Source organism: Acanthochromis polyacanthus, chromosome 3 (assembly GCF_021347895.1).
Source record: "Acanthochromis polyacanthus isolate Apoly-LR-REF ecotype Palm Island chromosome 3, KAUST_Apoly_ChrSc, whole genome shotgun sequence".
NCBI lineage: Eukaryota > Metazoa > Chordata > Actinopteri > Pomacentridae > Acanthochromis > Acanthochromis polyacanthus.
This window is the reverse complement of record NC_067115.1, coordinates 23,178,494-23,195,242: the sequence shown is the minus strand read 5'-3', so window position 1 is coordinate 23,195,242 and position 16,749 is coordinate 23,178,494. Positions and strand designations below refer to the sequence as shown.

At 38.0% G+C, this 16,749-nt stretch overlaps 1 protein-coding gene and 2 long non-coding RNA genes across 4 annotated transcripts; all 3 read left to right on the top strand.

Annotated features, from left to right (window-relative positions):
• Window positions 1–254: 254 nt before the first annotated feature.
• On the top strand, window positions 255–9,750 carry LOC110959561 (uncharacterized). Of its 2 annotated transcripts, none has more exons than XR_007941106.1 (4): window positions 255–482; window positions 2,078–2,230; window positions 2,391–2,443; window positions 9,396–9,750. It is a non-coding gene; the product is annotated as an uncharacterized LOC110959561 (long non-coding RNA). The 2 variants fall into 2 exon arrangements; XR_007941105.1 differs by lacking the exon at window positions 9,396–9,750 and adding an exon at window positions 2,658–3,071.
• Window positions 7,602–8,977, top strand: LOC127533351 (uncharacterized). The gene is made up of 3 exons (XR_007941108.1): window positions 7,602–7,655; window positions 7,813–8,193; window positions 8,828–8,977. It is a non-coding gene; the product is annotated as an uncharacterized LOC127533351 (long non-coding RNA).
• A 3,443-nt stretch (window positions 9,751–13,193) lies between the features above and the next one.
• On the top strand, window positions 13,194–15,717 carry LOC127533349 (uncharacterized). Its single transcript, XM_051946126.1, has 5 exons — window positions 13,194–13,286; window positions 13,432–13,812; window positions 14,764–14,916; window positions 15,145–15,206; window positions 15,490–15,717. Exons 1-5 carry the CDS (start codon window positions 13,250–13,252, stop codon window positions 15,622–15,624), a joined length of 768 nt encoding a protein of 255 aa, XP_051802086.1. The 5' UTR covers window positions 13,194–13,249; the 3' UTR covers window positions 15,625–15,717.
• The last annotated feature ends 1,032 nt before the right edge of the window (window positions 15,718–16,749 follow it).

Genomic DNA, 16,749 nt, shown 5'->3' with positions numbered 1-16,749 from the left:
CAGAGAAGTAACCTGCTGAAGTTTGAAATCCTCTAAAGTTGGTCAATGGTGGTTTTTCAAATTTTATTTTATTTGTTCTCTAGGAATTGTTTCCTGCAATCATAATTTGGTTTCTGGATCAGTGTTGGAGGTGACAGCCAGACCTGGAGACAACATCACTCTCTACTGTGACTGCAAAGTGTCAAGTGGAGTACACATAGTGTGGATCAGGAACTGTTCCCATGAGAACCAACCTTCTCTTGTTCTAAAATCCATTGATCGTGATCTGTGGGAAGGAATAGCAAATCTGAAACCTCCTCGTTTTGAATTTGTGAAGAACGATTCTTTTAATTCCTATGACCTGCTGATCAGGAACATCAGTAATACTGATGAGGGTCTCTACTACTGTGGAACTAAAGAGGTTAAGGTGGAGAACAACAAGGAACACATCACTTCCACAGATGTTTTCAGATATAGCAACATAACAACAAGGATCATACTCAGTAAGTGTTTTGGTCTGAATTATCTGTTTGTCAGTGTGATTGTGTTCACAGCAAAATGTAATTATTTGACGAAATAATCATCAAGCATTAGTACATTGTGAAAAATTTTTTTTTTTTTCACATTAATTGAATCCCTTAATCCCAATCAATCATCATTTGAACACTACAGCCTGTCTGAATGTTGCTGCTAAAAATGTGCATCCCTTTAAGGACAAGACTGACTTCATCCGATGGTAACTTTCTGTCGGACATCTCAAACTGGTTTAATGAGCATCACAATGAGTTCAGTGGACTTTAATGACCTTCCCAATCACCAAATCCTAATTTGCAGTCCAAAAATTATTTCAAGGGACCCATTCGCACCATTAATTTAGATACATTAAATAATCAAATTTAGAAAAATCTAATTTATTGATTAAGATAAATCTTTTAAGTTCCAAACATTATTTTGATGTACTGAGTTGCCATAATGATGCTGGTAATTGCATGAAGTTAATATGATGTGTAATTTAAAATCAAATTATTGAAAGTGTTGATTTAAAACTAAATTCAAGTTGAGTTGAGAGCTTTGATTTGTTGTACATTTTTAATTTTCCTTAGCTATTTGGGATTAGTAGTGCCTGAAAAGTGTATAAACTAAGTATTACTTTTGAACAGGAAGTCTTTTTTTTTAATGCTTTCCTCATGATGAGAATGGTTTTATTTTACTCTGTAAGTCATGCAATGAGTGGTAAATAAATATACCTTTGATGGCAGTGAAAAAGCTAATTTCCCTAATTCAGTGAGATTTGTTGGTTGGGCATGTTTCATTAGAAGTTGTCATAATGCAAAAAGATTTGAGAAGAGAAGAATTTGAATCCAAGCATTAATTTTACAGTGCAACAGAGCATCACAGAGATGAGATGTTTTATAGTGGGAGATTCACAGCATGATTCTGCAACTGAAAAAGCTGCAGACTTTATGTGATGCAATCAACACAGAGCAGAATCTCAAATGAATGTTTCTGGCATCTGATATAGGATTTTCAAAGAAGTGAGGATGTTGTGAGAGCAAACGGAATCTCTACCAAGTGTGGTGTTGTAATGAAAACACAGTAAAAGTATAGTTGTGTTGTTATGAATAAATGTCCAGGACCCGTTCAGCAGCATATGACATTTTTACCATCCTTTTTTTTTTTCTTTTTCTTTTGGAGAAACCAGGTTTTTAACCTGCACTTCAGCAAAAAGCCAGTGTTCTGACCCTGCTCTTTAGTCTTTCAACTTGTTCCCAGAGTTGGGATGTTTGGCATTGTACAGAAATGCAGTTTTTGGATCACTTCAACCTACAATCTAACATGAAATGCTGTTTACATACAGGTGCTAATTAGATCATTTTAAACCTTTATTTTACTAGACATTATGATCTGTTTAATTGCAGTAAGAACTGTTCCTTTTTGTTTGTTTGTTTGTTTTACAATGACAGCTTAGCAAATTCCAAAAAACAGTGCATGTTAAAATATGACCTAGCAGACATGTCTGAGTGGCTCTTCAAAACATGTGCTACAATAAAAATGTAGTATTTCAGAGCTAATCAGCACAACTTTGTGTTTGATCCAGACTCCACCGAGCCCCTTCAGGAAATCCATCATGACAAGAAGACTGAGCAAAACTGTGGTTTGTGCTGGAAGCTGCTCTTCTCTCTGTGTCCAGCTGTTGCTGTTCTTTCTTCTCTCTTGTCTCTTCTGGCTTTCCAGTTTTGCCACAAAACAGGTATGTTTGTCACTTTCCGTCATTTCTCAGTTCACTGTATTGTAATCATAATATTCATTGTATTGCTGTTATTTTGTACCTTCTCTCTTTCAACTCTGCTTGCTGGCCAGAAATATATTTGATATTTAATGGTCACACTAATTTCTGTTTTCTGTAACAGGAAAACCTCAAGATGATGAGAAAAGTCATGAGAGCAGAAGTCAAGGAAAACAGGTAATTACCAGCAGCACATTTCTGATGGTGAATTTTTTGACATGTGAAGACACAGGTGTATTTTTACTAAGTCCCTGGTTGTGCAATTACACTTGTTTTCAATGATCCCCTCCTGTTGTTTTATTTTGTTTTTTTTTTGCAGTGTTGAATACTTCACACATTATAATACAAATCCACATGGTCATGATGCTAAATATCATTTGTTAAATCTTAGGATGAAGACGTTTGTTATGCTGCCCTGGAAATCCGTCAACCATCACAGAGACCAAAGAGGAAGAAAACCCAGAGTTCAGACTTCAGCACATATTCAGACATCCAAAATTGATCATCTGCTCAGAAACCTCTGGACAGAGACTCTTCTTTCTGCTGTTATGCAGTTCAGCTTAAAGTTCAAATCTGTGATTGAACTCGTGTGTGTGTGTGCATGACTCAGGTCGTTTGCATTGTTTTCATTTTACTTCAAGGTAAGGGTCAGTCATATATTCTTTATTAGACAGAATCACACTCCAAGTCATGAATGTATTAAATGCTTCATGTAGTGATCATTGAGGCTCAAAGTAAAATCCCTCATAAAACAGCAGTCAACATTTTATGAATATCTATAATCATGACACTGAAATGCATAAAAAACAACCTTGTGTACAAATTCTCAACGTGTTTCAATAAAAACGTTCTTTTGTTGATGGCTTGCAGGTTGCAAACTATATGTTACAAGACTTAAACCCGAACACTTTAGAAGGTCGGTGGCCATTGTAGCAACAGTATATCAACACTACTTCACCACTACACAACTGACGGCCTTAAACACAAGTAGAAAAATAGAAATTATCTGTTAACAAGCTTCACGTGAGAAGGAAACCCTTCCTGTAAAAATGGTTCCTAAATGCACGACTGAAGTCTGCTGCTGACCACATGAACGACGAAAAGTCCATTTGGAGGAAATTTCTGTGGTCAGATAAACCAGTAAAAGTAACTTTATCGTCACAATGACCAGAAAAATGTCTGGAAGAATAACAGTGAGGCCTGAAACGCTAATAAAACCAAACCTGCCAATCAAGCTTGGTGGTGGCAGTATTATGTCCTTGGGCTGTGTTGCTACTCATGGAACTGGTACTTTACACAAAGATAAAGTAGTGATGGAGGATTACCTCCACATTCTTCAGTACAACGTAAAGTCATCAGCCAGAATGTCAAGTCTTGGACACAGTTGGGTGTTCCAATGAACCAATGACCTCAAGCACACATCAAAATTCATGACGAATATTCATGACGTACACCCCCTGTCTAAAGTTTTACGGGTTCTAATTTATTTGAATGAGAAAGTGTCTCAAAGCTTTTGACAGGGGGTGTAAACCTCAATGATAACCTGTGGACTGTCCTGATGAAACATGTCTGAGTCAAAAAGTCAACAAATTTAACTAAACTTTCTCATGATCGTTCTTGAGAAACATATCTGTTTTAATGATTCCATCATAGAAAATTAAGAGCTATAGAAGTTATTGGAAACTCACTGGCATCACAGAAACCAAATAAGAAGAAAACCCAGAGTTCTGAGTTCAGATCAAATTCTGTAATCAAAACTTATAGAACATAAAGACTGAAACAGTTTAAACTGAAAGAAGAAACTGCAAAATGGCTTCATTATATTTCAGTCATTCCATTTTCAATTTAAACCAGTAGAGCAATAAATAACTTCTTTGATAAAAAAGGAGAATATGAATGGAATGCAGTTAGTAGTTTTAGTGTTCCTAAGTTTAAAAGAAATAGTGGGTTCGAAAAGTTGATGAATTCCTCTGTCAGTGTCAGAGTTGTTGTCTTTGCAATACTTTCTCCAAACAGTAATGACAATCCATCCATCCATCCATCCATCCATTCTCTATACACCGCTCAATCCTCATCAGGGCCGTGGGGGGTGCTGGAGCCTATCCCAGCTGACTTGGGGTGAAGGCCTGGGACACCCTGAACAGGTCACCAGTTTGTCACAGAGCAGTAACGACAATACAGACTGAAAATGAAGTTTACCTTCATCACTGTTGCAACCCAGCTATCTAGGGCAGTGCAGGTGTAACAAAAAGCAGAAGAGACACGCTGTTCCACAGTGAGAGGCAGCGATTTATTTTAAAGATCAGGCTTACTGGAATACAAAATGTGAGGGTTAAGGCAAAATGGGTGTTAGTGAAATAAGAGAAACAAATAGAACCAATAGCGAAATTCACTCCAAAGCTGATGTGCTTGCTACCTCACAGAGGAGAGAGAAACAGATAACAAAAACACTAAAGAATTAATAAAAATAAACTAATTGCTCATATTCCAAACCAAAGCACAAACACAGTAGCACTGTAAACTAGAGCTAATAATGAGTTCTCTATTTCAACCTTCAACAGTCCAAGAGTCCCTCACTAACCTTGAAGCCTTACGTATACCAACTCAGTTCCCTCATCACAAGTTTCACAAGCACACCGTACACAGGGGCAAGTTCCATTTCTACCAAGAAGAACTGCCACCTAATGCTGGGGAAAGGAGTCTTTTAAAGTCACATGTGTCTCTTTGTTGGAGGCTGTAGTCTGGTCTGCTCCAGTCCAGCTTTAGCTCCAGAGAGAGTAGGCAGGGCAGATGAAGGTGCTGGGCAGTCACACAGCTTCTCCAACACAGACGATGACAACAGAACAGGATGTGGAGGAGTGCAATGGCCCAAGACCATAACAATCATGTCCCCATGTTGTCAGGCAAACAGGAAACCCACAGTGACAAAACGCTCCTCATGCATGCTGACTGATGTTGCAGATTAAAGGTCTGTTAAATGTGACGGCATGTGGCTTCATCATGTTCACAGTTCATTTCTTTAAAATTGTCCCATTATGGAAAAACACTCATATTAATAAGCTCCACATCCAACTAAAGACAACAATGAGATTCTGCACCCTGTCTATTTTCACCTCATAACCGTTGTAGCTTCACCATTTCACTGTCCTTCAGTCACACATGAAGTCTTTCTTGTTCCTCTCCAAGCTTCCTCTATCACCATTGGAACCATGAAAGGCCTCAGAACAGATCCTCAGTAGGACTGGTTACTTCTCATGCAGTATTTATGTTGACGTCATGATAAAAAACTGAGTTGAAATAGCTACACTGCATTAACAATAGTGCACATGAAATCATTCATTAGTTGGAGAATAGATGCACCTTGTGATTTTTACTTTCTTACACCACTAAAACAAGTAAATAAAACTTAAGGTTTGGAAGTAATAATGGAAATGTTATAAAATGTAAAGAGAAATAGAAAACCTGAATGTTGCAGTTGATAACATTCGTCTCCAGATTCATTTGGTTTTGGTAAAAGACATTCTGTAACTTTCCATCGTGGTTTTCAATGGTTGGTTGTTTGTAAGAACACATGATTGTTGTCTTCAAGCACCAATCTTCCCCAGTAGAGTTTGATACACGTCAAAGTATTTGTTATGTTGGATCTGATTCTTCAGAGAATAAAACTTTCAACACTAAATGTGCCTGAACACAGGATACAGTAGTTTTCTTCATTAACTTGTTTTTTAATCCACAGTGGCCAAGAAGTTATGAGAAAGGTAGTGTCTACAGATACGGACCCGTACCCGTAGCCTGTGGCCTGCGAAAATATAAAGTGAGCAGTAAAACCAGCCTCGGCCATGTGAAGAGTGAAACTCAGGAAAACCACAAACAGCCCCTCATACAACTGCAGAGTTTAACATGCAGACAGACTCAACCTGCAGATTAGTGCTCACTTTTACTGTCCATCTTCTCTACACGTCTGATGGAAACAGAAATCTGCTCTTATGTGGTTCTTTTTCATCTTTGGATCATGACATTGTTGTAACTCCATAAAGCTTTGAATCAGCTGATGTTCATCTTTTATACTGTAAGTCTTGACTGATGTTAAAGCATAAACAACAAAGTCAGCAGTCAGCTGCTCTGAATGAACAGTGGATGAACAGTGTATTTCTGAGTTTACGTTTTATCAGTGACCACAACAAAGCATGACTGAGATCAGTTACACAGATCTGCATGATCTGTATTATCTGTATTCTAAATTCACTACAGCTGCTGCATATTAAATATAATAAAGAATTATCATTTTGTTTAAGTTTTGACCAGCCTGCCATGCTGTGAAAATCTAAATTAACTGGGAAAACAGTCAATAATCCACTTTGTATTTATCAATTAAAGTTATATCTTGTTCTCATTCAGACCTCAACTTTTATTTCACAGTTAATCTTTTAGTAAACAACACAGCATCACCAACCAGGCATGAATATACTGGACACAGTTATACATAGACCCAAGGTGTTGGTTACTGTTATCAAAAGAGTTAAGATGAAGACATGGGTACAATCCTTTTATGATAATGGTCTTTTGACAACATCACATGTCCAGTCTTAATACAAACAGTTTTAGTTTCCAGTCCACTGTGTTTGATAAGGTTTGCCAAGGAGCATTTTTAAATGTAATTCAGACGGTAACATCAGTGGTGGTTTACAGCTGCTGTAATAGTTACACATATTTTACTGTGCCTGACTTTGTTCTACATATGATACGTTTAATGCAGAGACTTTAAGACAATTCTAATAGACAAGTTCTAATTTCACAGAAACTTATTTGTCTGCTTGTTTCATGGGTTTATTATGACTGCTATGATTACCACTGATTACAAGACAGACATTTGCTTTTGTCTTGGTTTGAAACGAAGTTAATGAATTAGTGATGTTTTATGAGTTAAAAAGCAAAAAATTCTTGAAAAATTAATATCAAAGTTACATTATAACAGCATTAGATGGTATTTTAAGAGTAACTATAAATCTGTAGTGTACTGTATGTTGTACAAGATGCTTTTCAAACATGTTTATTTTGCATACATTTACTGAATTGAAATATCAATGTGTCATTTATGTGTGTAATTGTATCCAGTCTCAAACAACTTGGTTGGGTTTATCACACAGTTTCGTCTTATGAAATCTGGTTCAATATTTACATCAACGCAAAAACAAAATGCTCTTTTGTCACTGCCCTCAAAATAACAACCACAAAAGAAAATGTTCCATTCAACGAGCCAATCACCAGCGACATTTCCTTTAATGGAAAACATCATGACACCCATGAGTGAGACCTGTGAAGCTGTCTTTCAGCTCCAGGACATCATCACAAATGGACGGACTCTACGTTCTTCTGGTTGTTTTCTCAGGTGATTTTAGATTTAGTTTTCTTTATAAACAATTAAATGGTAATTTTCTTGTTCCATTTTGAAAATAGTTTCTTTCTTGCAACTTCACTGATGTTCTCCTGTGCAGTATCCTGCTGAAATGTGAAATCCTGTAACAGCAATTGTATTTGTTCTCTAGGACTTTTTTCCTCCAATCATAATTTGGTTTCTGGATCCATGTTGGAGGTGACAGCCAGACCTGGAGACAACATCACTCTCTACTGTGACTGTAAAGTGTCAAATGGAGTATACATAGTGTGGATCAGGAACTGTTCCCATGAGAACCAACCTTCCCTTGTTCTAAGGGGAAATGATGTTTATCGGTTGGAATCCCTTCATTTTGAATTTGTGAAGAACGATTCTTCTGATTCCTATGACCTGTTAATCAAGAACATCACTAATGCTGATGAGGGTCTCTACTACTGTGGAACTGAGGAGCTGAATGTGGAGAACAACCAGGAACGCATTACTCCCACAACAGTTTACAGATACAGCAACATGTCAACTAGGATCATACTCAGTAAGTGTTTTGGTCTCAATTATCTGTTTGTCAGTATGATCATGTTCACAACAAAATAGAATTATTTGACTAAATGATCATCAAACAGTAGTACTTTGTGAAAAATGTGTTGTGGCATGTGTTGAGTCTCTAAATCCCAATCAATCATCATTTGAACACTACAGCATGTCAGAGTGTTGCTGCTGACCATGTACGTCCCTGTAATTGAACAATTTCCTATCATCTAATGGCAACTTTTTGTATGACATCTCAAACTGGTTTAATTAACACAGTGATGAGTTGATGAGCTGTAATGACCTTCTCAGTCACGAAATCTGAATAAATGTTTTAAAAATTATTGCGAGACACCTATTTGCAACATTTATTTCGATACATGCCAGTATGAATGCATCAAGTGCTGTTTACAGACAGGTGCTAATTAGATCGTTTGTAACACTCGTTTTATTAAACATTAAAGATGTGTTTAAATGCAATAAGAAATGCTTATTTTTTACAATGACAGCTTAACAAATTCCAAAAGACACTATATGTGAAAATGTGATCTAGCAGACATGGTCTAAGTGGCTTTTCAAGATGTGCTACAATATAATGGAATATTACAGAGCTAATCAACACAACTTTGTGTTTGATCCAGACTCCACTGAGCCTCATCATGAAATCCATCATGACAACAACAAGACTGAACAAAACTGTGGTGTGTGCTGGAAGCTGCTCTTCTCGCTGTGTCCAGTTGTTGCTGTTCTTTCTTCTCTCTTGTCTCTTCTGGTTTTACAGCTTTGCCACAAAACAGGTATGTTTGTCACTTTCTGTCTTCCCTCAGTTCATTGGATTGTAACTAGAATATTCATTCTATTATTGTTATTTTGTACATTCTCTCTTTCAGCTTGACTTGCTGGCCAGAAATATATTTGATATGTAATGGTCAGACTAATTTCTGTTTTCTGCAGCAGGAAAACCTCAAGATGATGAGAAAAGACATGAGAGCAGAAGTCAAGGAAAACAGGTAATTAACAGCAGCACATTTCTGATGGTGAATATTTTGACATGTGAAGACACAGGTGTATTTTGCAGTTACACTTTTCAATGATATTCTGCTTTTGACACTGTGTCAATCTGTTGTCCATCTGCAGTGTCCAATACTTCACACATTATAATACAAATCCACATGTTCGTGATGCTAAATATCAATTGTTAAATCTTAGGATGAAGACGTTTGTTATGCTGCCCTGGAAATCCGTCAACCATCACAGAGACCAAAGAGGAAGAAAACCCAGAGTTCAGACTTCAGCACATATTCTGACATCAAGACTTCCAGAGTGTAAGAGAGCAATAAATGGCCTTCATTTCCAGTATAGTCTGCTTTTTTAATTTCTGCAGTTCAACAAAGCGCTTTAAAATGTTTACTTCAGTCACATGGTCTTTGATACTGTTGCTGACTTTTGATTGACTGAGATAGTTTTCATAATTATTACAGTTTGACCACCACAGTCTACATGAATTCTTGTTCTGTCTTTTTGTAGATTTCCTACAGAATAGATGCATCTTCAGTGTTTTGCTTCTTTCCACTATTTCACTAATTCATTAAAAATTGATCATCTGCTCAGAAACCTTTAGACAGAGACTCTTCTTGTTGCTGTTATGCAATTTAGGTTAAAGTCCACTTCTGTGATTCAACGCAGTGTGTGTGTGCATGACTGAGGCAATTAGTTTTTTGTGTGAAAAAAACAAACTTTTTTTCATATTAATGATCATTCATATATCCTTTTTCAGACAGAATCAGACTCAAAGTTCTGAATGTATTCAATGGCCCATGTAGTGATCAATGAGGCTCAAAGGAAAACCACACACACTGCCCCTCATACAACAGCAGAGCTTGACATTTTCTTGAAGATCTATAATCGTACCGCCATAAAATTCAACTTTGTGTACAATTTATCTACGTGTTTCAATAAACACACTTTTTTGCTGGTGACTTAAATAGTGGAAAACTCAATGTAATACAACTAAAACCTAATCACTTATTAGAATTTTGAAGTACTGTGGCCACTGCAGTTACAGTATACCAACACTACTAAAGCACAACACAACTGTTGGCCTTAAACACAAGATCTGTTAAGTAGGACTAGATGTTAATCCTGTCTTGCATACATGAGACACATCAGACTCTGTGGGATGCTCAAGTGAGTGAGGGCATCCTCTGGATTATCAAGTGGGCGCCCTCCTTCATTGGTGTAGAAAACTAGAAATGAACTGCTGACAAGCTGTATCTGATACTTGAAAACCATCAGGAGGCCACCTTATGAAGTGGTTGACAATTTTGCCAGTAGTGTAATGAAAGAAATCAATGGTAACTTTGAGGAAGTTTAAAATGTGAAACATATTTGCTTTGTTTGAATTTTCCCCACTTTATTATTCATTATATAGAGAGATGTATTTTATATTTCAAAGTATATTGAGTTATTTCATATTTCTAATGTGTCAGATTTTTTTCCACATTGTAGAAAACATGAAGAAAAACTCTTGAATGAGTTGGTGTGTCCTAACCTTTGACTGTGTATGTGCATGTGGATGTATATTGTTGACAGTGACACCATCTGTTCAGTTTGTACTCACAAACACACTCAGTGTACAAGTAGTGAATGAGTAATTGTTAAGACTGCTGCAGTTAGTGAGAGAGAGAAAGTGTGAGCACATGGACCAGCTTCTATACTCTGGAACTTCCCAGGTGAGCTGCATCAGCTGTAACTCTCTACGTTGGTCAGTTACCCTGTGAGGTAAGCTAGGACAGCCTGCATCACTGTGGGAGGGGCATCACAGCAGGATTCAGTGTTATAGGATTACCAGAAGCACAAGATGTAAAATTTATGTAAAACTCTTCAAAACAACTATATAGAATGTAGCAGCTCTGCAGAGCTACAGGATGAATGATTACACTTATATCTTTGTATCATTGTTCTGTGTCTTTCTGATGTTAAGAGAGATTACTGACCACATCTGCTCTGGTTGCATTTCTGCTGCACTGAACTGTTTTTGCAGAGATGGAGAGTGTGGTTTCATGAACAGATCTGTCTTGATACCACAAAGAGAGGTCATAATAGAAGACAAACTGTGACTCGGAGTCTGTGTATCTGTAGTGGAAACAACCTGTAAACTTTTTTTCTCTAGTTTCTGTCACCTCACAGTAAGACAGTTTTCATTTTGAACCTGCTGCTTCACTAAATGGGGGTTTTATATGTGAAGTTTGCAGGTTCTCTGCTTGCATGGACTTCCTCTAGTGCTTCAGCTTCCTCCCACAGTCCAAACACATAAATGCTAGTTTCACTGACTGTAGATGCGAGTGTAGCTATAAATGAAGGTCTTTTCTTATTGGGTTTTCCCTGTAATGAACCAGTGACCTGTCCACAGAACTCTGCCTCTCACTCAGTATCACCAGCTCCCGTCCTCCACAACCCTCTACTGGATGTTAGCTGATGGATGGAAGATTTCAGGGGAACTATTCAGAGACAATAGTTGTAGCAGATAAAACTCTCCTAGTGAAAATGTGAAGTAGAACTACTACTAGAACTTTCTATTCCAGCTGGTAGAAGTTGACCTCAGGCTGGGGTTCAGTTACTTGATGGTGTTTTTCATGATTTGTCTTCTGATGATGTTTAGGGTTTTCTTTTTGAAAGTTGATTTTATTCTCTGAAAAATAAGATGACTCTCTCCTTTCACTGTTTTGTTGAGATTAGCTTGTTAATGTCATTTACATGGATCTACAAAGCTTATTTCTTAATAATGAATCTGGCTTCACATAAGTGGTCCACTGGTGTTTTTAGGTAATATGTGTTTGAACTCACAAACGCCTCCTTTGCATTTCATTTCATCTCATTTGCTTTGACCCATACAAGCTGTTCCCCACAATAACAGAAATGGTTGTTGTGTTTCCTTGTTACTTGTGTTGTACCAGTGTATCAATCTTTACACTAGGGGTCACCAGAGGCACAAATAATACAATAGAAAGTGACACAGAGCATTATGGACTACTATTCTAAAAGATAAACCACTGGAAGTTTGATAGATCTCAGTGTGCTCCATCAGTGTGAACGATGTTAGGACTCCTGGGTTCTGTTTGGTCTCAGTGGCCACAGAACTGCAGAGATGGAAACATCTTACATCATTATGGACTCTGTAGCATTTGGACACAAGATAAGAGTATTAAAATGATCAAATCCTGAAGTCTAAATAATTTAAAAGAGAGGCGCTATCAAGTTTAATAAGGAAACAAGTTGTTTTTCTGAATACCAAAATATCTCTCTTAACCTGGTTCTGATCATCCGTGCTGTCAGGTTGGATGGTGGTAGCATTAAGATATTGTGATGCGTCTGGCAGAGAATATGAGACTGTTCACAAGAATCATCCTTGAAGACAACTCCTGTTCCAGATGGAAAAGTGAGCTCGGACCGAGGTAAAAACTGAGCTTTGTAGCAGGACAACCACCTGAAGCACAATGCAAAGTCTGAACAAATGCTAGGACAAATTTACAAAACATCTTTAATTACATGTAAATGATTAATTCATTGATATTGAATCAATTGTCCACATTGTCAGTGGTGTTTACGATATAAAATGTCAGATTTGTAGAAAAATGAATGTCAAATTCAGATAAAAACAGCATTAGAAGGCATTTTAAGATTAACTATATATCTGTGATGTCCTTTATATTGTACAAGATGTTTTTCAAACATACTTATATTGCATACATTTACTGAACCAAAATATCAATGTGTCATTTATGTCTGTCATTGTCCAGTCAAAAGAAAAGTTTACTGCATCCAGTCCCAAATAACTTGGTTTAGTTTTCACAAAGTTTAATCTGATGAAATCTGGTTCAATATTTACAGCAATGCAAAAAAGTATGTTGCTCTTTTGTCACTGCCCCCAAAACAACAACCACAAAAGAAAATGTTGTATTCAACGAGCCAATCACCAGCGACATTTCCTTTAATGGAAAACATCACTGCACCCATGAGTGAGACCTGTGAAGCTGTCTTTCAGCTCCAGGACATCATCACACATGGACGGACTCTACGTTCTTCTGGTTGTTTTCTCAGGTAATTTTAGATTTTGTTTTCTTTTTTAAAAATTAGATGGATATTTTTCATACTTGCAATTTTATTGGTGTTTTGCTGAGCAGTAACCTGCTGAAATTTGAAATCCTGTAGCATTGGTTGTTTTCTGTTTGTATTTGTTCTCTAGGAATTGTTTCCTGCAGTCATAATTTGGTTTCTGGATCAGTGTTGGAGGTGACAGCCAGACCTGGAGACAGCATCACTCTCTACTGTGACTGCAAAGTGTCAAGTGGAGTACACATAGTGTGGATCAGGAACTGTTCCCATGAGAACCAACCTTCCCTTATTCTGAGAACAAAGGAAGCTCGTCGGCTGTATTCCTTTCCTTTTGAATTTGTGAAGAACGATTCTTCTGATTCCTATGACCTGTTAATCAAGAACATCACTAATGCTGATGAGGGTCTCTACTACTGTGGAACTGAGGAGCTGAATGTGGAGAACAACCAGGAATACATCACTTCCACAACAGTTCACAGATACAGCAACATGACAACTAGGATCATACTCAGTAAGTGTTTTGGTCTCAATTATCTGTTTGTCAGTATGATCATGTTCACAACAAAATAGAATTATTTGACGAAATGATCATCAAACAGTAGTACTTGGTAAAAAATGTGTTGTGGCATGTGTTGAGTCTCTAAATCCCAATCAATCATCATTTGAACACTACAGCATGTCAGAGTGTTGCTGCTGACCATGTACGTCCCTGTAATTGAACAATTTCCTATCATCTAAAAGCAACTTTTTGTATGACATCTCAAACTGGTTTAATGAACACAGTGATGAGTTGAATGAGCTGTAATGACCTTCTTACTCACGAAATCTGAATAAATGCTTTAAAAATTATTGCGAGACACCTATTTGCAACATTTATTTCGATACATGGCAGGATGAATGCATCAAGTGCTGTTTACATACAGGTGCTAATTAGATCGTTTGTACAGCAGGTCAGAGTGTTGCTCCTGTACGTCCCTTAAGTTAAATGGACTTGAATGATCTTCCTAGTCACCAAATCTGAACCAACACTCTAAAACTTATTTCAACAAACCAATTCGCAGCAATAATTTACCCAATATATAAACTACATTGTATGTGTAATTTTATATATTTAAAATGAACAAGAAATTGAAGAAAACAACAGTGGTCTAATAACATTGTCCATGACTGTATATCAAAACCAACAAAAACATCCATGTTTAATCTGAGTTGCCTTTATGCTTTTGGGTCTGGACTTTGTTTTGGTCAAGTGGCACCTTTAAGTCTCTAAAAACATCCATCAACAATCCAGCTTTGACACTCTTCCAAAAAAAAAACTGAGCTGGGTAGCTCTGACCACCAAAACAAGGTCAAAAAGTTGTACACTAAAATCAAGAAAAACATTTTTCATTTTCACATTTTTATAAGGTCAAAGCCATAAGTTTGTCTCATTATGCTAAACAGAACATTCTCTTTAATCCAGACTCCACCGATCCTAATGACTGTAACTCCACTGCTCCTCGTCACTATGAGAAGCCAGAACTCTGCAATGTGTGTTGGACGCTGCTGTTCTCTTTGTCTTCAGCCTTCATCGTCCTCTCCTCTCTTTTGGTTTGTTGTCCATGTCAGACAACAGGTACCTGTTGTGTATTTACATACCTTTTCTTTTCAAAGTTAGTCCTTGTTCCTTGATAATTAGATGATTTTGTATTTTCCTGGAGTTGAATTATATTTTTTCTTGTTATTAACGTGAAACCACAAAGTTAATTTCAAAACTGACGAGTAAATCAGGCCTCAGATAAGTGCTCCACTTTTATTGATCAAATGTATGTGTTTAAATAATGATGCTGGAATTTATCTGCAGCTAAAGATCCTCAAGATGATGACAGAAACTCCCACACCGAAGGTCAAATGCAACGCATTCTGGTAATTTACAATCAGATCTTTTATCACTTCTTTAATGATAATGACGAACATGTGACCATTTTGACTCAGATTCATGTAGAAATCATGTCTCTGGCATGTATATTAAACTGGAACATTGACAACATGCATGCTGACTCACTGCCAAGGCTTACAGACACAGCCTAATGTAACTGAGCCATCAATATTTTACTTCAGAACTGAAACAAATTAGTTTATCAATAACTTTTTGCCAAACCTATTGAAATCTGTCTAATTATGATTCTTTAAATTAATGACATATTAGGATGAAGACGTGTATTATGCTGCGTTGGAAATCCATCAGGCGACACAGCAACCAAAGAGGAAGACAAACTTTAGCTCTGAGTTAACGTTCTGCACCTTCTCTGCCGTCAGAACTTTGAGGGGACGACGGACCTAACAATGTAATATCAGAAAGAATATAGTGAAGTGATAAGAAGTGATATGTAGAAGGCAAGATGTTAAGACTCCCTGTGTTTTTCTGCTTTGCGTATTAATCCTTTTTTTTTTTTTTTTTTTTTTTGTCTGCAAGTCCGCTCAAAAATGACACCAACCACCCATGGTGCCATTGCTTAAGCTTCATGTGCAATTTTTTTCTTATTTGTGACTGTGACCATCACCTGCCCTCATGGCAAATTAACCTATCATGTTTATTTCAAGCTGTTTCCTACATTATGCCATTGAGGGTTGTGCACACCCAAGTGAAACATAAAACAAACACAGGACAGACAGAAAGGTGAGGTATAGACAGTGTTCTGAGAGAAAAGGTGCATTCTATTTGTTTGTGCTCTTTAATTCACACCTTAAAACCATTTACAAATCTAAAACCCTTCACAAACACCTAATACGACAAAGTCCCAACTGGATCAATCATGAAGATGTCAGGAGACCACAAGAAGGATAGATAAAGCAGGGTGAGATCCACAGACACTAACCCAGCAACCTCCACTGACTCAGCAACCGGAGGAACACACTCTATTGAGTTTTGGTAGGTGCCGGTGTGGTGGGTCTGGCATGCATGAAAACCTCCACCAAAAGGAGGGAGCTGTCCCCTCCAGCCAAACGAGGGCCACCCAGCCCCCCCGCAGGAGCCACCAAGCGTCGACCCAGGCCAGGAGCCCGGAGCGCCCCCCCCGAACCAGCCAGAGCCCCAAGGCCCGCGCAGCAGAACGGGCCATAGCGGACCCCCACGGCGCCCCACCGGCCCACAGCCCCACCTCCCCACCTCCCCCACTACCACCTGCCCCCCCCCCCATCCTCCCCCGCAACCCGCCCCCCCCCGCCCCCCAGACCCCAAACCCCCGCCACCCCCCACCGCCCCACCCCCTGCCACCCCCCACGCCACCCCCCTCCCCCACCAGGCCACCCCCCCACCCCTTTGCGTATTAATCCTGTTTTCATTGATTTCAATTGTCTACTTACATTTCCATAGATACCATGACAATATTCTTCAAATTGTATGTAACGCCAATAAAAGCTGAACACAAAAATGGCTCCTTTGCGTTTCATTCATCTCATTAGCTTT

Coding starts and splice junctions, on each gene's coding strand:
- LOC127533349 (XM_051946126.1), top strand. CDS start 13,250: ATGGACGGACTCTACGTTCTTCTGGTTGTTTTCTCAG. Junction 13,813..14,763: donor GACAACTAGGATCATACTCA/GTAAGTGTTTTG, acceptor TCTTTAATCCAG/ACTCCACCGATCCTAATGAC. Junction 15,207..15,489: donor GTCAAATGCAACGCATTCTG/GTAATTTACAAT, acceptor ATGACATATTAG/GATGAAGACGTGTATTATGC.